We start from the raw sequence: 22,529 nt of genomic DNA, 5'->3' as shown, positions 1-22,529 counted from the left end.
AGGGGAAACACTTAAACACAGAATTAAATGACTTTGTCATAAATATTTGGCACATTTTAGAAAAAATCTGGGGTAAGTGAAACGTGGACATGAAATGATGACGCAAAAAGAGAATCACCCAATTATTAGATTTTAAAGTAACTGAGAGATAAATTGAATTGATGAAAATAATTGTTAGTTGTGTCAGTAAAAGACACAGCACAGTTTTAGTTTGATCAGACTGGTGTGTATTTCCTGCTCTGATCTGCTGTGTGTATTTCCTGGTGTGTACTTCCTGTTCTCACCTGTACTTCCTGTTCCAGTGTGTATGTCCTGGTGTGTATTTCCTGGTGTGTATTTCCTGTTCTCACCTGTACTTCCTGTTCCAGTGTGTATTTCCTGGTGTGTATTTCCTGGTGTGTATTTCCTGTTCTCACCTGTACTTCCTGTTCCAGTGTGTATTTCCTGGTGTGTATTTCCTGTTCTCACCTGTACTTCCTGTTCCAGTGTGTATTTCCTGGTGTGTATTTCCTGGTGTGTATTTCCTGTTCTCACCTCTACTTCCTGTTCCAGTGTGTATTTCCTGGTGTGTATTTCCTGGTCTCACCTGTACTTCCTGTTCCAGTGTGTATTTCCTGGTGTGTATTTCCTGGTGTGTATTTCCTGGTCTCACCTGCACTTCCTGTTCCAGTGTGTATGTCCTGGTGTGTATTTCCTGGTGTGTATTTCCTGTTCTCACCTGCACTTCCTGTTCCAGTGTGTATGTCCTGGTGTGTATTTCCTGGTGTGTATTTCCTGTTCTCACCTGTACTTCCTGTTCCAGTGTGTATGTCCTGGTGTGTATTTCCTGGTGTGTATTTCCTGGTCTCACCTGCACTTCCTGTTCCAGTGTGTATTTCCTGGTGTGTATTTCCTGGTGTGTATTTCCTGTTCTCACCTGCACTTCCTGTTCCAGTGCGCTGTCCTGATGGGAGGGTTCGTCTTTACTGTAAAGGAGCCGACACCGTCATCTACGAGCGACTGTCTCCAAACTCCAGACATAAGGAGACCACTCAGGCCGCTCTGGACGTACGTTCACCTGCTTTCACCGTCCAACCATCTGTTTGGACAAAGTGACTCTGAGGTCACAGGAAACATTTTGTTTTTATTGTCTTTTTTTTTTTTCAGGTTTTCGCCAACGAGACGCTGCGGACGCTGTGTTTGTGTTACAAAGACATCAGTGATGCCGAGTACAACGCCTGGTCCAGGAAACACAAAGAGGCTCAGGTGACCATGGTGGACCGAGACGCCGCCCTGGACCGGGTCTACGAGCAGATCGAGAACAACCTGATGGTATGTTTCCGTAAACCGTGGTTTCCATGGTTACGAAAATGACACGAAAGTGGAAAGATCACTGAGAAGTTGGACATTTTAACCCAACTGTCGTCATTTATCTGAGGTTGGGTTCTTTCTATTGGTCTAGAACACATGAGGGTAGAGGTCTGTCATTAGCTGAGGGGGAGGGGTAGGAGTGGGCAGGGCTTAGAGCAGCAGAGTGCAGTCGGTGAGAGAGACATGGAAGATTTTTATGACTTTAATCAGCGTTTTAGTAGTGAATTCATGTGAATAGTTGTATATAATAGTGATAGTGCTGTTCTGGAGTGTTCTACTAATGTGATTGGACGTTTTTTGGTCGTAATAAATAAGAATTTAAAAATTCAAGTCATTTTTTTTTTTTTTTTTTTTTTTACTATAGCACATTGTTTTAAAACATTTATTACATACAATGATAATTAACAGACAGATATTGAATGTTAAGTTCTTAACAAAAAGTTTGCATTACATTTATTGCATTTGGCAGATGCTTTTTTCCAAAGTGACTTACAGGGGAAAACCAAACAAATCACTCAGTCAATCAAATTTTATTTTTATAACGCCAGATCACAACAAAAAAGTTATCTCATGACACTTTATATATAGAGTTGGTCAAAACCAGACTCTAAGCCAATTTACAGAAACCCAACAGAAACAGAAGATTAAAGACATAAAGCAGCTGTACAGTTAAAACCCAGTGTCGTACAGAAGAATAAAAAAAGCAAAATGATAGACTAAAATACAAGAATAGATTTAAAAGACAAAAACAGCTGTACAATTAAAAGAGTGAAATAAAGTTTTAAAATAACTGCCAAAAAAGCCATTTTCTGGCACTTTTATTGCAAAAACAACATAAATTTCCCCCGTTCTAATGGGAGTCCTTTGTAGAGTTAAAGCTGCTTCCCCTTCATTGTGTCTGAGTTAAACTCGTCTGTTTTCAGCTCATCGGAGCGACAGCCATCGAGGACAAACTGCAGGACGGAGTACCGGAGACCATCGCCAAACTGGCCAAAGCCGACATCAAGATCTGGGTTCTGACCGGAGATAAGAAAGGTGGGATCAGCTGAGGACGATCTGGTCCAGTTTGGGTTTGACTCACTCAGCTCTGAAAACTAAAACCACAGCACACGTCCCCAGATTTGAGGAAATTCTGAAATGGAATCAGAAGTCACCTGGTTAAAGTTTAGATTTAACAAAGATCATGACACATGACCATAAAATCCAGTAACTGTTAAAATCAGATGCGATGCGTTTAAATGCACTTCAGAAATAGGATAATCCATAAACCCTGGTGTAGACGTTTAGTTTCCCACATGTTCAGATGGAACAGAACTAAATAAATCAGATGAACCTGTTTACATACATGAAGACATGGAGGACTGGGGACAGGTCCAGGTGTGTTAATCTGATTAGTTCTAATCAGATTACTGCTGTTATCTGGTAAAACAGATCAGATTAGACTGTTTCACATGATCAATAATCATCTGATACGGATCAGAGGATCAGTGTAAACGGGGTCAGTGTCATCAGTGTTCAGAAGTACGGTCACGGAAAAAATGATTATTTCATCCAAAGTCATCAAAAACACTGGTCTGTAATCCAGTCCTAACTCCTGTGTGTGTCATGTGACTAAACAGACAGAAAGAAAACATGGAATGAATAAAAGCATGTTTTTGTCAGTACAATGACATAGATACTGATGGAAGAACTGAAGGGATTTTGGTGTTTATCAAGAAACATGTTAAATGGATCGATATCAGCTCTGAAATTAAACTACTATGAGCTGTTTTTGTTGGTATCATATATTTGTCCAAAACAAATGGACCTTAGTTGGACCAGGCATTAAAATGAACAAGAAACTGAAGAAAACAAGGGGTGGTCTAATATTTTTTTCCACGACTGTACATCTGAAAATGCATGAATGTAAACAGTTAAATGATGGATCTAAGACGGTGCCCTGAGGATCCCATTATCAATATAATGACACACAGACTTACGATCAATAATAATCTGATAACTCCACTGATCAGATACTGACCAGAGTTTTAGTGTGGATGGAAAACAGGCTCAGGGGTTTTGATTTGACTCCTTATTTTCCCAGAAACGGCAGAAAACATCGGATACTCGTGCTCGTTGCTGACTGACGACATGCAGATTCACTACGGAGAAGACGTCAAGTGAGCGCACGAACATCTCACGCCGACTTCGTGCACCGTCTTTCGTATTTGTCTAAACGTTTGTGTCTGTTCGTCTGCAGCGAGAAGCTCCGGACGCGTCAGGAAAACAGGAGGAACGAGCCTCTGACCCAACGACCAGGTAGAAAGAAAACAGCTGAACCGTTTTTCACCACGCCAGGAAAGAACGCTCTGATCATCACCGGAGGATGGTTGGTGAGTCCGAGTCTGACGCTGGGACGGGGATGGGTCGGACATTTTTTTGCTAAGATTACCGTACTTTCCGGGCTATAAGGCGCACCGGAATATAAGCCGCAGGTGTCCACGTTGTGACGTGAGATATTTACACAGAAAGACGGTAAACAGAAAGATATTTAAGTATTTATTTCCATCCCTTCACTGCTTTTTTCCAAACAGCGGCTGTAACACGACAGGAACAGGCTGGTTCAAAAACCCAGAAAAGTCATTGATCTGTATCTTCATCTTCCTTCTGCCTCATTAAACCACTGCAGTCGTCTTCTTCAGTGTTGGAGTTGAACAGTCTCACATTCTCCATCACACTCCTTCTTCGTCTCTCCTCCGTTGTTGCTCAATGGCACTTCCGTCCTGCAGCTCTGTTTCCTTCTCAGACAGACGCATCAATTCCTTTTAACTTAAAAGCTGCAAAATATGCATTTCTTCGTGTGTTTGTGCATGATACGCAAAATGATTGTTAAAAGTTCAGATTAAAACTTCTCCTCTTCATCACCTCTTCCACCTGTCTCTCACTTTTGCGCTTCCTGCTAGAGCGCCCCCTGGTGGCCGTTAGCCCGTATAAATCTGTACTCGAGCTGCATCACTCTATAAACCGCGGGGTTCAAAACGAGAAAAAAGTAGTGGCTTATAGTCTGGAAAGTACAAGTAATTAGGTTTTTGATCATGTAACAGTTTGTTGTTTGCAAATAAATATCAATTTTAGATGACATTTAGGCAATATAATGTATATAATGCAGCTTTTGTAATTTTTATTACGAAAAGTGTGTGGTGTTTTAATTATGACATTTATATTGAATTATTAAAACATATTTTTTCTTAGTAATTTTTTTATTTTTTGATCAATTACGAGAAATTTCAGGCGACCCCATTTGAATTCCAGGCTACCCAAGGTTGAAAAACACTGGTCTAGTTCCTATTGATCACTGATAGAAGTCAGATATGGACTGTGATTGGATTGAGTTGAGTTCTCCTCCAGTGAAAGTCCCGCCCACTTCTATAGTTAGATTGATGTGCGTCCAGACCACAGGACTGGAACATAGAACAGAACCAGGACTGGAACATAGAACAGAACCAGGACTGGGACATAGAACAGAACCAGGACTGGGACATAGAACAGAACCAGGACTGGAACATAGAACAGAACCAGGACTTGGACATAGAACAGAACCAGGACTGGAACATAGAACAGAACCAGGACTGGAACATTACATTACATTTACACACTGTTAGTGAATGTCGATCTGTACGTGTGATGCAGATGAAAAACAACCATTGGACCAACTCTGGTTTATCTGTAACAATAATGTCCCATTAAATCAACCAATAAAATAAATAAATAAAGACACATCTCTGCTTTAATTATCCAGTAGAAGAAGCACTGGTTTAGTTTAAATCCAGGTGGTGATGGTTTTGTTTCCGATCATCACCACAGTTCATTTCCTACATTTTTTATTTCCTTGTGTTGGCGCTGATGTCTTTTATTTGTTTTTTATTAGTCTTTTATTGGTGTTTTATTTGTCTTTTATTTCTATCAGAATGAGATTCTGTATGAAAAGAAGAAGAAACGCCGCCGCCTACGTCTACATCGTCTGGCGAAAGCGGACAGATTCCCAGCAGTCCTCAGGCACGGACAAACCGATGAACGCTGGGAGAAGGAGATGAGACAGGTAGGAGGCGGGGTCAGGGGTCAGAGGTCACAGCAGAAGGACCTTTTACTAACAATGCGGAGCACTGGTCAGTACTGATGTGGTGCGTGCATGTCTTCCAGATCGACCTTCGTGGACATGGCGTGTGAATGCGAGGCGGTCATCTGCTGCCAGCGTCACGCCCAAGCAGAAGGCCAACGTGGTCGTCTGGTGAAGAAGTACAAGAAGGCCGTGACGCTGTCCATCGGGACGGAGCCAACGACGTCAACATGATCAAAGTAAGACGCACACGGTGATGGACGCACCCACCCGCCGTTCCCACGGGCCTCGATACTCCGCCACGTCCACATTCATAGCAGGTTCAGGAACAGTTAAAGATGTCAACGCAACATGTGACACAGAGTCCACATTTTACAGCCGAATGAACCCGGACCCCTCAGCAGTTCACAAAACCAGAGCGTCATTTTTGGAACATAAAGTCATTATTTTGTGGAGAAGAAAGTTTATATTATTGGAAACAAAGTCATTTTCACAAACAAAGTAGTTATTTCAGAAAGAAAGGTATTATTTTCCAGAAACAAAGTCGTTTATATTGAGAAACAAAGTCATTTTCAGAAACAAAGTTGTTGCTTTGGACACAAAATCGTTACTTTGGAAGCAAAGTTGTTTTCAGAACAAAGTTGTTGTTTTTGGAAACAGTTGTTTTCAGAAAAAATGTCATTTTCCGGAAAGAAAGTTGTTAATTTTGGAAGCAAAGTCATTATTTTGAAAATAAAATTATTTTTGGAAACAAAGTCATTACTTTGGGAAACAAAGTAGTTTTTGGAAAGAAAGCTGTTAATTTTGGAAGCAAAGTCATTTTTTTCAGAAACCAAGTTATTTTTGGAAAGAAAGTCGTTACTTTCTGAAATGTCATTAATTTCTGAAACATGGTCATTACTTTCGTTAGCGCTGTGGGACATGTTGAATGTGTAAAATGGAAGTGTAGGTCCAGCGCTGTTCCAGGATAAAACTCTTTTTGCTGTTGTTGTTGTGGGTCAGTTGTGGTTAAAGGTGAACGGTGCTGGAGGTTGACCTTAAACCTGTTAAAACCGCCCCCCCCCCCCCCCCCCCCCCCGTGTCCAGCTGCAGACATCGGTGTGGGCATCAGCGGTCAGGAGGGGATGCAGGCGGTCATGTCCAGCGACTACGCCTTCGCCCAGTTCCGGTACCTGCAGCGCCTCCTGCTGGTGCACGGACGCTGGTCCTACATTCGAATGTGCAAGTTCCTGCGTTTCTTCTTCTTCAAGAACTTCGCCTTCACCCTGGTCCACTTCTGGTACTCCTTCTTCAGCGGATACTCCTCACAGGTGGGACGGTTCATCCACGTACTCACTTCTACACGTTCATTCACTCTGACATGTCTGGATTTCAGGTTTTTTCTAGTGCATCAATATTTTATTTTGTGGAGTTGGACGGTTTGAGTTGAGTTTTTATTTAGTTTTAGTGTTAGAGGAGGAAATACCTGACCTGAGAACATCCAGAGGTAACAGCAGTAGAAGTCCAGATACTGAAGGAAAAGTCCAACGAACTCGTTACTGCAGGAAAAACGACAAAGTCCAAGCCAAGGTTCTAATATTTTTGGATTTTTCATTCTAGTTTAGTTTTATTAGTTTTGACTTTTTTTCTCTAATTCATTTTAATTCATTTGTGGAGAAGGTTTACTTTTTATTAGTTTTCATTTTTTTCTAAATGCTTAGTTTTAGTTTAGTTTTAGTTTTGTCGTCTCTTTTCTCTTCTTCTCTGTCGTCGTATTCAAATAAATCCCAGACAGGACTCTGCTGCTTTCTCCCAACTTTAGTCTCCATGTTTCCAGGTAGAGTGGGGACCAGAAGATGACTGGAAACCACAAGTGAACACAAGTGACGGACCAAAAAGTGTCGTATGGTGCCGCTAGCTAAAATTGCTAGAGAGAAATAAATCGCTTTCGTATCAATCCGACATTGACAAAGACGAAAACGAAGGGAATTTTATCCATAATTTTTATCCGTTTTAGTTAGTTTTGTAAACACACAATACAGTTTCAGTTAGTTATCGTTTTTTCTTTTAATTATAGTTTTTATTTATTTCAGTTAACAAAAATGTTTTTACAATTCTAGTTTTCATCATTTGTTGGTTTTCCTTAACGATAATAACCTTGGTCCCAGCTCTATCTTGTTTTTGATCATAGATCGTATGTGATCTTCACCAGTGCATTCACAGGAACAGTCTTCTCTCTGTGTTGTTGTTTTGATCCATTTTGACTGAAACTAAAATGAACATAACACATGAAATGCTTGTTTTTGGAATGTAAGCAGCTGGAGAACCGTTTCTGTTGAGATGTATAAAGAAAAAGTCATCAGAAAATAAATACAAATCCTGAAAATTCTACTTTGGCTTTCGATTCTCAAATGATTATTTACTAAATGTCCCTTTATTGTGCAGCACTTCAGTAAAACATCATTAAATTGCATTTTATTTAAAAAGATTAAAGCGTCCAATCGGGAGGATGGAGCTTGCTGTTTTGTATCCATGGAAACGGTGTGACCATGTGGACCTTCTGACCTGTGGTGTGTTCGCAGGTGGCCTATGAGGACTGGTTCATCACTCTGTACAACCTGTTCTACAGCAGCTCTACCCGTTCTACTGGTCGGACTCTGGACCAGGTACCGGACCCGACTGGGAAAAGCCCAGTCCAACCCATCTGAAAACCACCGAGCTGGTCTGTGTCCGCTCGTATTTAAGTGACCGTCGCTGAGGTGTAGCAGTGACGTTTAATGTGTGGTTTCAAATACGGTCATTTAACTCTGAGTCATCAGTCAGTCCATTTTATGATACTAGAACCACATCATAACAAAAGTGATCTCATGGACAGGTGTAGAACTGGTCTAAACCAGACTTAAGCCTGGACTAAGTCACTCCTGTGGTGATGCCATCCATGTGTTTTTTTTATTTTTAGGTTATTTGTCCAATTACAAACCCTGGTTTCACCGATTTACCACCGTTTATCATGTCTGTGGCATTGGGTTGTATTTTATTGTGTCGGATGGACAAATGGAGGGATGGATGGACTGACTGATGGGTGGATGGATGGACGGATGGATGGACGGATGGACGGACGATTGGACAAATGGATGGATGGTTGGATGGACAGATGGTTGGAAGGATGGATGGATGGATGGACGGATGGTTGGTTGGACGGATGGATGGATGGATGGATGGAGGGATGGATGGACTGACTGATGGGTGGATGGATGGTTGGAAGGATGGATGGATGGACGGATGATGGATGGACGGATGGATGGATGGATGGATGGATGGACGGACGATTGGACAAATGGATGGATGGATGGATGGATGGACGGATGGTTGGTTGGATGGACGGACGATTGGACAAATGGATGGATGGACGGATGATGGATGGACGGATGATGGATGGACGGACGGAGGGATGGATGGATGGATGGATGGTTGGATGTAATGCGTACCTAAACCGTCCTTCGTCTGCAGGACGTCAACGATAAGCTGAGTCTGAAGTTTCCGAAGCTGTACCTGCCGGGTCAGCAGGGCTCGCTGTTCAACTATAAGAACTTCTTCATCAGTTTGTTCCACGCATCTTCGTGTCGCTCATCATCTTCTTCATCCCGTACGGCGCCTTCTGCAGACCATGGGCAGGACGGAGAGGCGCCGTCCGACTACCAGTCCTTCGCCTGTCGTCACCGCCTCCTCGCTCATTTTCACGTCACCTGCAGGTCAGTCGCCATGGCGCCGCTTCACAGCAGGGGCTTCTGGGTAATTCACCCCAGGTTTGGGTTTCATGTCATTCCAGATGGTTCAATTCATTTTGTTCATATGGTTTAATAATGACTTTCATTTGTTTCCATGTTTTATGAATTAATTCACACATTTATCAACTAGTTTCAACATTTATTCGTTTTCAGTTGTGTCAAATTAAGAATTCTGACACATTTTGTCAATTATTTAGACACTGATTATTCATGTCCCATTCGATGAATTTTCCCCTTTTTTATATTTATTCAGTCACATTTAACTTGTTCACATTTAGAGTCATTTGTTGTTTCAGTTGTTTCCTTCGTTCTTCTCGGTGGTTCTTCTGGGTTAAACTGGACCAGTTTAGCTCTTTTGAAAACGTTTCGTCTCTCATCCAAGACACGTCTTCAGTTCTATAGAACTGGACTATTTCTATTGGACGTTCTATCAGAACTGAGGAAGTCTGTTGAGACGAAATGTTTTCAAAAGAGCTAAAGTGGTCCAATTGAACCCAGAAGAACCACCAAGAAGAAAGTCCAGGTAAACACAGGCTAGTTTCTAATGAATCCAGATAAATAACAGCTTTTATTGACATACTCACATCTTTCTTCAGGTAAAAATAGCGGTTATAAAAAATATCAGTTCTGCAGTATATTGTGATATTTCATTTCACAATACTGCATCAATATTAAAAAGTACTGTATCAATATTTTTAGGTATTTATTCAAATGCAGATATTGTGTAGGTTTATTTTAGTGTTTTGTTTTTTTTAATTATTTATGTCTTATTTTTTATTTAACACTGTTTTATTAAATAGTGGATTCTTTGAAGCATCCAAAAAGCACTTTTTACTGTAGGAGAGGCAGATGTTCGTTCCTTTGTTTGGATTGAACTCAAATCCTGTTCTGATGTTAGTTCTGAACTTATACAATCTGAACATTTGAACAGGATCTGAAACTGTAATGTCTGTAAAACAGAATTTCAGTTTGAACACAGGAACATTTTGTGATAGAACATTAGATCCTGTTGGGATCAAATAAAAATGTGTTTAGTATTTGTGCAGATTTCTGGTGTAATTCAGTTCTTCCAAGAAATTATTTTAATAAAGGTAACAAACAAAAATTGTCTTTTAACAGTATCATGATATATCGTGATATTGTATCGTAGTATTGTGATCTGTCTCATATCACCAGATTCTTGCCGATACTCAGCCCTAGTGACAGTGTTCATGTTCAGTCTGATCTACGGTTGAAGTATTTCCTGATGTTGCGAGGGCAGCTTTTGTTGTGAACCGGTCTAAAACCTCTGGTCCCTCAGATCTCTCTGGACACGTCCTACTGGACCTTCGTCAACTGCTTTGCGGTTTTGGGAGCATCGCCATCTACTTTGGCATCATGTTTGACATCCACAGCGCTGGGATCCACGTCATCTTCACTTCCCAGTTCACCTTCACCGGTCAGTCCCACAGAAACCTCAGATTGTGTTGAAGTGGATCTGCTGTTGAACCCGGTCCACCGTAGCCCTTCGTCACTCTGATTGTGAGGTCGTGTTTGTAGTGGTGGCGTCCAACGCTTCTGCGACAGCCTACCTGTGGTTGACCATCATCCTGACCGTGGGCATCAGCCTCCTGCCCGTCATCTGCATCAAGTTCCTCCATAAAACCATCTGGCCTTCAGTCGGAGACAAGGTGAGTCCAACCAGTCCTCAGCGGCGCCTCCTGATGGCCTAAAGGCTAATGCTAGGGCTGAGTGTATTATGGGTGAAGTGCAGTGACCAAGTGTCCAGTTGGTCAGCTGGTGTTTCATCCATCCTGGACTTGAGCTATGTTCAGGTACACCTGGGAAAATTAGGTTTTATGAATACTTCCTACCCAATCAATGAATCAAACTCAGTAATGTTACCGTTTGTATTCCCAAAAACAAAGTCAAAATGTAACAAAAACATAACAAAACAATTAGTAGAACATTCCAAACAGCTCTAGGACTATTATATACAATTATTTACATGAATTCACCACTAAAACACTGATAAAAGGTCATAAAAATCTTCCATGTCTCTCTCACTGGACTGCACTCTGCTGCTGTAAGCCCCACCCATTCCACCCCGCCCCCTCAGCCAATGCAGACCTCGACCCTCATGTGTTCGAGACCAATAGAAAGAACTCAACCTCAGATCAACTGCACAAAAATTGAGTAAAATAATGAAAAAAATGAGCAAAACTGAATAAAAATTGTGTAAAATGATTAAAAAATTAACAAATTTGAACAAAAATTAGTAAAATAATGGACAAAATGCACAAAACTGCACAAAAATTTTGTTAAATAATGGAAAAATGTACAAAGCTGAACAAAAATTGAGTAAAATAATGAAAAAAATGAGAAAAAACTTCCCAAAATTAGGTAAAATAATGAAAAAATTAGCAAAATTAAATAAAAATTGAGTAAATAATGAAAAAATTAGCAAACTGCACAAAAATTTAGTAAAATGATGAAAAAAATCTCCAAAACTGAACAAAATTTGGGTAAAATAATGAAAAAAATTAACAAAAATGAATAAATTTAGTAAAAAAAAAATGAAAACGTGTACAAACTGAACAAAAATTTGTAAAATAATGAAAAAAATGAACAAAACCCAAAGACATTAACAAAATGTGGAAAAAATTGATCGATGAACTATAGAAACTGGAAGAATCTCGATAAAACAGTGGAAAAAACACTGAAACTCAACAAAAACCCGTCCATTCCCACTAGTAGAACACTCCAGAACTGCACCGTCATTATTATATTCAATCACTGACATGAATTCACTGAAACGCTGATAAAAGTCATAAAAAATCTTCCATGTCTCTCTCACCAACTGCACTCTGCTGCTCTAAGCCCCGCCCACTTCCACCCCGCCCCCTCAGCCAATGCAGACCTCTACCCTCATGTGTTCTAGACCAATAGAAAGACCCCAACCTCAGATCACAGATGACGGTTTCCGTGGTTACGGTCGTTAAATGACAGTGGATGAACAATGTGGCGCCGGAAACACATCGTCTTTAAAGGGTTCAATGAACCAATAAAAACCGGACCTGGTTTTTTGTTCCGTCAGGTCCAGAGGAACAGGAGAAGTACGAGCTGGAGCTGGAGGAGGAGGAGAGAAGAGGGCGCCGGCGTTCCAGCGCGGCCGCGCTCCCGCCGCTCCGCCTACGCCTTCTCGCACTCCCGTGGCTACGCCGACCTCATCGCATCGGTCGCAGCATCCGGCGACGCCCTCCGACCCGGGGAGGACCCCAGGACAGCATCCGGGAGGTTCCTCAGACTGAGGCGGAGAACATTGATGGGCGGGAGGCTGGGGGCGGAGCCAGACTGAGCCGAGACTGTCGGCTGTAAATACGACGTTGACCATAGAGGATGTGGACCAATGGAGCGCTCCGAGACTCGGCTACTGCTCCGCCCCGATGGGAGGTAGGGGACGTCAAACGAAGCCCCGCCCATCCATCGTCCCCGCACAGACTGTTAAAGCTCACCGAAGACGCAACCGCCGCCGCCGGGGTTTCCTGTCATGCGACTGTGTGACTGCTAATGTTGTTAAACTCAGGATTTTAAAGTGAAAAGCCGTATTTTTAGTTCCTTCAGCCACGTTTCTGCGTAACTGAGCGCTCGACACGTCTCCAGTTTTAGCCTGATATTTATGGAATACTTGAAATCACACTTCATACCGTTTAATCCCTTTTTTTCTCCAAACAGGCTTATATTTTCACATGTCAAAGCGCCTCCTTTTTAATATTTTTCTTATGAAATATGATGTCATGTTAATATGTCGGACTATGCAAGGTGGTTGGATGTTACAAAGTGTCTTAACTTAAAAATAAATTGTGATTATTTTCTTTATCCAGATGTCTTAAGTGACCTTACAGACGGGTGTTTAATCACTAATTTAAACAAGTTCTTTTCGTTTCGTCCATTAAATCTGTTACGAGGCTGTATGTTTTTTCTTCTCTCAATGTTTATTTTTTGACTGTCGTTAAATTAGAACTAACGAGTGTCGGCTCTTTATCATTAATTCAACAAATATTAATCAGGATTTCTTTTGGTGTTTGTTTCTTGTTACAACAAACCCAAAGAAACTTTTCAGTTCCATTATTGACGTTATCGTATCCAGCGAACGGTGTGAAGCCAAATCCAACCTGATCTGTGACTGTTGTGGTCACCGTAGTGTTACTGTATGCAGACGATGTGGTTTATTACTGAGAGAGGAAGCTTCTGTCATATCATGGTATTTTATTATCTGCTTGTTAATAAAAAGCCAAAGGCACATGTAACCTACGAGTGTTCATTTGTTGTATTATTTGTGTCAAGGTTATAATAGTTTTGGATTTTTCATTCTAGTTAGTTTTTATTGAGTTTAGACTTTTTTTTCTTTTATTCTGTTAGTTTTAATTAGTTTTAGTGCAGGTTTGCTAGTTTTTGTTTTGTTTTTTTTTTCTAAATGCTTAGTTTTAGTTTTTTTGTATCTTTTCTCTTCTTCTGCATCATATTCAAATAAATCCCAGACAGGACTCTGCTGCCTTCTCCCAACTTTATTCATGTTTCCAGGTCGAGTTCGGATGAGAAGACGACTCTAACCAGTGATGAGAAGTGACGGACCTTGAAGTGCTGCTAGCTGAAATTGCCGGAGCAAAATAAATCAATTTCATATCAATCCGATGTTGACAAAGGTGAAAATGAAGGGAATTTTAGCCAGAATTTTTATATGTTTTAGTTTCGTATGTTCACAATACAGTTTCAGCCATCGTTTTTTCTTTTAATTATAGTTTTTATTTATTTCAGTTAAGGGGGGAAAAAAATTCAGTTCTAGTTTTTTTCATTTCGTTAGTTTTCATTAACGATAATAACCTTGATTGGTGTAAACTATAAACTATATGGACATAAATATTGGGACATCTCATGCCCACAGCTGTCCTGTTTATGATGATTTTTTTTTTTTTTTTTTTCTCCTGTAATGTTTCAGTCAGTGAAGATGAATTTCCCCACGGGGACCAATAAATTAAATCTAAATCTAAAATTGACATAAAAACATCAATATTTCCTTAAAGTTTAATGGTAATTTTTTCTTCCTCAGTTGTGAAGATGGTTAGTTTGTGGTTGAAAATTATTACAGTCAATCCAAAATTACTTTATCAAAATGTTTACATTAACAAATTATCTTTAGAATCCCTCCCATGGGCTGAATTTGTACAATGCAAAAATCACACTGACGATATTAACAGTCAATGATGTTAAAACTCTTTTATTTCAGGTTCCACATTCAGACCAATATGATCTAAAGTGGATCAGAACCAGTACAATAACAGAATAACCTGTCAATAATGACAAATATAAACTTTACTTTGAGTGTTAAATACTTACATCTACCAACTCTCACAAACAACAATCAAGAACAAACTGATATTTCTTAAGTGTAATTTGACCAATATTCTGCCTCCATTTATCATTTCCACATGTTCATTCTAACGTACAGATACAGTAGATCTACAAATACACACAACATTTAAAAACAGACAGAATGTTGGTCCAGTTACACTGATTTATATGAAGACAGTTCAGGTTTATTCATATCTTTTGTGAAAGAATAGTTTTGTAATGTGAAGATTTCATGTAATTTTCCTTTTTTTACACTTAAATAGTAAAGTTTGTTGTTATTATGATATGATTATGATGATGAGATTCAGACTTATTTAATTTTTTAAATTATTATTATTCATTATAATTCAACAGGATTGTTTGTGTCTGAAACATAATCAGTGAGAACAAATCTAAAATGTACATGTGTGTCAATTTTGTGTATTAAACTGTAGAATAGAATGAACAATGAATTGAAATTATGTAGTTCTCTGGTTCACAAAAACTTTAAAATGTCAGATAATTCAAGCCTATAATGTCAGTTGAATGTAGTTCTGTTGTTGATATTCTGGTTACAATAACACAGGCACTTATCAACCTTGTGTATATTCTTTTTTTTTTTTTTTCGGTCACTGATTGTGATCAAATTGCTGTGAGTTCATTCATTATTTATGGTTTTCATTGGGTCGTTTCAATTCATTGAAGACTTGCAAAGGGTTGTGGGTAATATAACAGCATCGAGGATCCACAGATGTTCAGGTACGAACAATGACACTGTATAATGTTCTCCAGAGGATGACAGCAAAGAAACTATAACTGTATAGAAGAAGAAGAAGAAGTGTAATGTAAAAAATGTAGAGCATATAATGAAATGTAAAAAGTATAATGCAATGAGGGAGGAATTACTGTACGTGATAGGATATATAAGTTAGAGCAGAGATGGAGTTTGAAAGGAAAATTAGGTCAAAATGATCAAATGGGAGAGTGTTATAAGACTGATGCATTTTCCTCAGAGAAACAGGACTAATATAAGAGTTAAATTCTAATGGATGTAGTATTATGTTGATACTGATGTTATATATAGCTTTACCCCAATATTTAGTTAGTATTATTTTATATTATATTATTATTATTATTATTATTATCATTATTATTATTATTATTATTATTATTATTATTATTATTATTATTATTATTATTATTATTATGTAGATTGTAACCTGATGTACTTTACTCTGATATTACACACTCCGCTACAGTAGGTGGCGGTATACACCTGTGGATGTTGGTTATGATCTGCCATTTATATGAGAGAAGAAGAAGAAGAAGAAGAAGAAGAAGAAGAAGAAGAAGAAGAAGAAGAAGAAGAAGAAGAAGAAGAAGAAGTTTTCCCCACAGACTGTAAACAGTAGACTACTTTGTACAGAGGCAGTCCACGAGAACGCGCAGTGTGTACGCGATGTGTGTGACGCAGGACGTAGAGCCCCGCCCTTACGTCCTGCGTCACATGCTCGTTTTCAGTGAGTCCCATAGAAGCAGTTAGCCGGTTAGCTGTGAGTTTAGCCGGTTAGCTGTGAGTTTAGCCGGTTAGCTGTGAGTTTAGCCGGTTAGCTGTGAGTTTAGCCGGTTAGTTGTGAGTTTAGCCGTCTGCTAACAGGCTAAACACAGAGAACGAACCCCGACTTTTACGAAGAAGAAGGAAAACAGAAAGTACTGGACACCATTTGGAAAAGTGATGTTACACAGAGCAGGTCTGTTTGTTCACCCCCCCCCCCCATTGTTTTGTGCTATTGTTTTGTTGGTTCGGTTTCTTTGTTTGTTTGTTTGTTTACAGTTTAGCAGCAGAACTGTTGGTTGAATTCAGACCAGACTGGGTTTACAGATTTAGCACTGACTCAGAACAGATGTGGTTACATTTAGGGAAAGGCAGGTCAGAGGAATTTTTTTTAAATGATTTTTTAAAAATCTCTTATTTACTCACAATGGGCGAAATACGCGCGAGGGCTGGGGTTTGTTGTGCCTGGTACCACTTGTTTTTATCATTGATTTGTTTTGTTTTTTTAGCTTTAAACTCATTTCCATCTGCACTTGATCAGCATCCACTGTGAACCCACAGTTTGGCAGAAGCAGCAGGAAATGGACATGTAACCAAACAGTGGATGAGTAACAGTAAAAGCATGAAGTCCAGTATTAAGACCTGGACCTGGACCTGGTCCTGGACCTGGTCCTGGACCCCGAGAGGCTCAAGACTCTTTAAAACACACTAGTTAGATCTGAGTAGATTAAATAGAACTTCATTGATCCTTTGGGCAGAGCCCTCAGGAAATTGAAGTTCCAATATTAGTACAAACACTGAATATATACACAAGAAATACCACAAGAAAAAAAACAATACAGTAACATAACTGTAAAAAAACACTAGTGAAAAAAACACAATTGCTCATGAGAAAGTACTTGCAGAAAGAAGTGGCAAAGTAGTAATAATAATAATAGTAGGTAACTTATTATGGCATGATATTATAATATACACTCTGTGTGTGTGTGTGTGTGTGTGTGTGTGTGTGTGTGTATTTATAAAATTCAATAATCAGGGTAAAAATACTAGTGGAGACAAGTGGCAAAATAATAAGTAATAATAAATTGGTAGTTTATTATTATAGATATAACAATCTGAAAATGTCATACGATGATTATTGAGCAGACGTTCACCGTCATTCTGCTGTAGATGGTTCATGGAGTTCACATTTACAGTCACATTCATCAGGAGGATGGATTCAACTGAATTAACGAGTTAATTTGGACAGATCTAATGTGAATACAATAACAAGTGGTTCCAGGCACAACAAACCTCGCCCCTCACACATATTGTAGCTTATTTTGGAATTGATCCAACTGATGTCATCATGTGTGCGCGGGTGCTGATGTCATCGTATGTGGGCGTGTCTCCTGTAGGGGTGTTAGAAAATATCGGTTCTGCAATATATCGCAATATTTCATTTCACAATACTGTATCGATATTAAAAAGTACTGTATCTATATTTTTAGGTATTTATTCAAAATCAGATATGGTGGAGGTTTATTTTGGTTTTTTGGTTTTCTTAGTTATTTATATCTTATTTATTATTATTATTTAATACTGTTTTATTAAATAATGGTTATTTGAATCATCCTAAAAGCACTTTTTACTGTCTGAGAGGCAGATGGTAGTTCCTTTTTTGGGATTGAACTAATATCCTGTTCTGATGTTAGTTGTGAACTAATAGAATCTGAACATTTGAACAGGATCTGAAACTGTAATGTCTGTAAAACAGAATTTCAGTTTGAACACAGGAACTTTTGGTGATGTAGCATTAGATCCTGTTGGGATCAAATAAAAATGTGTTTAGTATTTGTGCAGATTTCTGTAGTAATTTAATTCTTCCAGGAAATAATTATTTTAAGAAAGAAATAAACAAGAATTGCCTTTCAACAGTATCATGATATATCATCACGTGATCCTACTATTGTGATTTGTATCGTATTGCCAGATTCTTACTAGTACACAGCCCTAGTCTCCTGATATAAGCATATCTATATACTCTGTATACATGAACGTATGGTGATGTCAGCATTTGAACCAAAAAAAGTGTAAACATTGAGATTACTTTAAGAAAGCTTTTGTGTTGTTTCAGTTGTACAAAACTGCCAAAATGCCGAAGTCACGCACCAGGAGTTCCAACCAGAGAAGACTAATGAGTCGCAGACTGATGGCCCAGAAGAGAAAAGCTGAAACAGAAGAAGAAGTGAAACGGAGGCAGGAGCAGTCTAGAAGTAGGATGAGAGAGTTCCGAGCAGCTGAAACAGAAGAACAGACCAAGAGGAGGAGGGAGTATTCAAGGTGGAAAATGAAGGAAACTAGAGCAGCTGAGACCGAAGAACAGAGCAAACAGAGAAGAGAACGTTCTAGACTTAGAGATAAAGAGTACAAAGCTGCAGAGACCGAAGAACAGACCAAGAAGAGAAAGGAGTATTCACGGATGAAAATGAAGGAGACTCGTGCAAATGAGACAGAAGAACAACGGGAAAAACGGCGGGAACGCTCCAGGCTTCGAGCCCAGATGAAGCGACAGAGAACATGTGCAGCTCAGGTGTACGAGTGCAGAGCTGCTGAGTTCAGAAAAACATTAGAGGAGAAGCTGATGTGGAGTCCAGACTCTGTTTGGGGCTCAGGAGGTACAGCAGGACTTCCAATAACCGAGGGGTTGGTGGTTCTAATCCCACTGTCTCCTAGTCATGTGCTGTTGTGTCCTTGGGCAGTACACTCCACCCCCCTTTCATCCAGTGCTCCTCCTCACACCGGAGTTTGACTGTTTGGTGGTGGTCTGTCCGTCTGTCCGTCTGTCCATCTGTCCGTCTGTCCAGAGCAGCTGTGGACACGTGTTTAACACCAGTAGAGTGAAGACGTGGGAGTGAATGAGTACGGATCCACTGGACACAGAGTCTGTGTTCATAGAAAAGCAGTGATGGTGGACTGTCTCCAACCTTCTCCCATCTTCCCACTTGTTACGCCCCGGCTAGGGGACCCTAGGACGCAACATGAAAAGTGTGGACGCCGTTCCTCACTCCAAAGTCACAAAGAGAAAACCCCGGACGTGGGTTGTGCATGTTAACAAGAAAAGTGATTTACTGACGACAGTGTGTAATACAGATAATGAAAACTGGACAAAAGGCAACTGACACTTCAGGGTGGGCTCTGGCCAAAACAACAAACAAAACTTTCCAACACAAGAATCGAAGCTGACCTACAAAGAAAAGAAACCAAAATACAGAGGCTAACCTTCCTTAGAAAAACAGCAGAAAACAGACAAAAGAGACGGCAGCCCACCCCTACTGCTGAGGCCGAGAACACACGACAGGCTGAAGGCGGGGTTGGGACTGGAGGAAACGGCGACCCTGGTCCGGCCCAGCTCCTCAGTCTTTATTGGTCCGCCTCCGGCTGGTTGGTCCAATCACGGTGCAGGATCTGGCTCCGCAACTGAAACACATTAGCCACTCTCACACAGAAAAAAAGGACACACCCACAGAGTGACACACAGACCCACGTATGGGGCATAACTCACTGCATCTGTGGAGCTCAGCCACAGTGATCTTTGGTTCCTCTGGACCTTTGGGTTCTTCTGGACCTTTGGGTTCTTCTGGACCTTTGGGTTCCTCTGGACCTTTGGGTTCTTCTGGACCTTTGCGTTCTTCTGGACCTTTGGGTTCTTCTGGACCTTTGCGTTCTTCTGGACATTTGGGTTCTTCTGGACCTCTCTCACCCAGGCTCTTCTCCCCCCGTTCCTCAGTTTGGTGGATGTCCAGCTCTGGGCAGAGTTCTGGTGGACCCAAACCTCTTCCACTGAGGGATTCTGGAGACCACTGTGCTCTGAGGAACCTTCAGTCCAGCAGACGTTCTCCTGTACCCTGGTCCAGATCCAGGCCTGTCCACAGTTCTGTCTGTGGGCTCTGGGGGGGCGGTTCCTTGGACCTCCTGGTTCTCATTGGCTCTGACATGCACTATGAGCTGGAAGGTCTTCTATAGAAGGTGTGGACCTTTAATAATCCAGTCCAGGCATTTTAATTCAACACAGCTGGACTCCAGTGAAGGTGGAGAACCATCTGAAGGAGGATCGGAACCACTGGACCTGGGTTCGGTAGACCAGTGTCACAGCAACGGCTCTGAAGACTGACGGACATGGAATATTTACAGTTTTCTTTTTTAATAAATCTGTATAAATCAAGGTTCTAATAGTTTTGGATTTTTCATTCTAGTTTAGTTTTATTTAGTTTTGACTTTTTTTTAATGAAAAATCCAAAACTATTCGAACCTTGGTGTTAAGGTGGTATTTTAAGGTGGAAGTGCTTCGGTGAATATTAAACTCCTTCCTTTAGAGTGTGTCTAATACTTCCTGTGGGTCGACTGTTCCGTCCTGGTTTTTTTGTGCATTAACGTTAACTCTACTTGGACAAATGTGTCAGAGCAGACGTTCACAGTCCTTCTGCTGCAGATGGAGTTCATGGAGTTACCGTTTATGATCACTTTCATCTGAGTTCTCTTTGACAGCACTAATAATAATCCATTTGAACTCTGAGCTGTGTGAAATCTGAACATGTTTATGATGTTCTGGTAAAAAAATTATGCTCGATCTAGTTTTCTATCTCTACATCACTATTGACAGCAGAACCCCTGTTGTTATTTTTATCCTTATGTTGTGATAATGTTCATGAAGTTGAAAAAATAAATGCACGGAATTTTTTCATGGCTTTTTTTCTGTTTTGATATTATTTATTTGATCTAATTTCAAGTACACAGACTTGAACCTTCACCTCCAGAGCTGAACATTTGAACTCAGCAAGTTTCATCAGTTCCTCAATGGCATTCATTTATTAAAATAAGTTTCAAGAATGAGTTGATTAGAAATGACCAATTTTTGGAGCTTTTATTGGACTGGTACTGGACTGTACTTTACCACAATGTTTGGGAAATGGTCGGGGAAAAAAAAAAAAAGAATTTTAAAAAATTTTCCCAAAATGTGAAAAAATACACATGCCCTAACTTTATGTTGGAGTGATGTATAAAAATTGCTTCTATATACATTTGAAGTAAATTCACACACAATGTTTTTATATACATTTGAAATTTTTGTCATATTTAAATGGAAAAAAAAAAAGAACAAAATTTTGAACTTTGACCTACTTTTCCTAAAATGTAATCTCATCTGTTGTGGGTCGGTGGTAATCTCTAAACCCAGGCTGGTCTGAATTCAACCAATAGTTTCACAGCTAAAGTGTAAACAAACCAAACACAATACCCCTTTCCTCCCCTTTGGGGGGCAGGGGGGTAATATTTTACCACTGAGTATGATTTTGGTAAATACCAGTTCTGTTTATTTAGGGTTCAGGTTTTCTGGATAAAGTCCGATGGTCACATGTTCAGGTGTTTGCGATAAATTTAAACCTTGTTGATGTTTTTGCTTTAAAACCGTCGAGACGCTCGTACACGACTGAATGTTTGTCGTTAGCGTTGCGCTGTGTCGTGCAGGCGTCCAGCATTGGGTGGTGGTTAAACAAGAGGAACCCAATGAGAACCAGAACCCCAGACTGGACCAGGAGGACCAGAACCCCCATCTGGACCAGGAGGACCCAGAACTGGCCCACATTAAAGAGGAGCTGTGGACCAATCAGGAAGGTCTGATGGAGCTGATCCCAGTTCCAGGTAAGCAGCTTCAAAGGACAGGGTGCATTGTGGGAAATATAGTGTTTTTGGATGAAAAGATGGTGGTCTGTGACTGTAAAGACGGAATGACTGAGGCCGGATTTCACTTTCTTGGTTCTTGTAGATGTTTGATAGTGCAGATGCAGACATTTATATTTCTTTAAGTGTTTTTGAAACATTAACTCAGAGTCAGTGGATTTAGACACAAATGCCGCGTTTCCACTACGAGGTACCAGCTCGACTCGACTTGACTCGACTCGGCCTTTTTGCATTTCCATTACAAAAAAGGACCTGGAATCTGGTACCCGGTACTAGTTTTTTGGTATCACCTCCACTGAGGTTCCCAGACTGGGGACCAGATACTAAAGGGTGATGTGTAAACACTGCAGACCACTGATTGGTCAGAGTTGTCTCTGTGCCCCGCCCTTTTACAAAAACAGATGCAGAAGTTGACAGTAAATCTGTCGGTAGGTGAATCCACATGAGGACAGTCTGTAAAACTACACCATGGTTTGTCCACGAGGTTCAGATGGAAAAATTCAGCATGAGCTTAATGAGACAACATGCAACAAGCGAGTTTATCAGCAACTCTGAGCAGATGACACAGAAGTAACACGCCGGATCACTATGACGACCAGGTACTGTAAAGTCGGTAGTATCCTGTAATGGAAATGATCTGGAATAGGACCTGGTACCAGAGTCGAGCAGAGTC

General features: G+C 40.3%; 1 protein-coding gene and 1 pseudogene across 1 annotated transcript in view; both read left to right on the top strand.

Annotated features, from left to right (window-relative positions):
* LOC115429925 (phospholipid-transporting ATPase IC-like) overlaps positions 1–12,550 on the top strand; it is a 34,030-nt pseudogene extending 21,480 nt beyond the window's left edge.
* Positions 12,551–15,946: 3,396 nt separating this feature from the next.
* The window catches only part of LOC115429922 (zinc finger protein OZF-like), a 33,641-nt gene continuing 27,058 nt past the window's right edge, over positions 15,947–22,529 (top strand). The window contains exons 1-2 of the mRNA XM_030149756.1: positions 15,947–16,334; positions 21,644–21,817. Coding sequence (XP_030005616.1) covers positions 16,319–16,334; positions 21,644–21,817 — 190 coding nt within the window. The 5' untranslated portion in view covers positions 15,947–16,318. The remainder of the gene's footprint in view (positions 16,335–21,643; positions 21,818–22,529) is intronic.

The sequence above is a fragment of the Sphaeramia orbicularis genome, chromosome 12 (assembly GCF_902148855.1).
Source record: "Sphaeramia orbicularis chromosome 12, fSphaOr1.1, whole genome shotgun sequence".
Taxonomy (NCBI): Eukaryota; Metazoa; Chordata; class Actinopteri; order Kurtiformes; family Apogonidae; genus Sphaeramia; species Sphaeramia orbicularis.
This window is presented reverse-complemented; position numbering and strand designations above follow the sequence as displayed.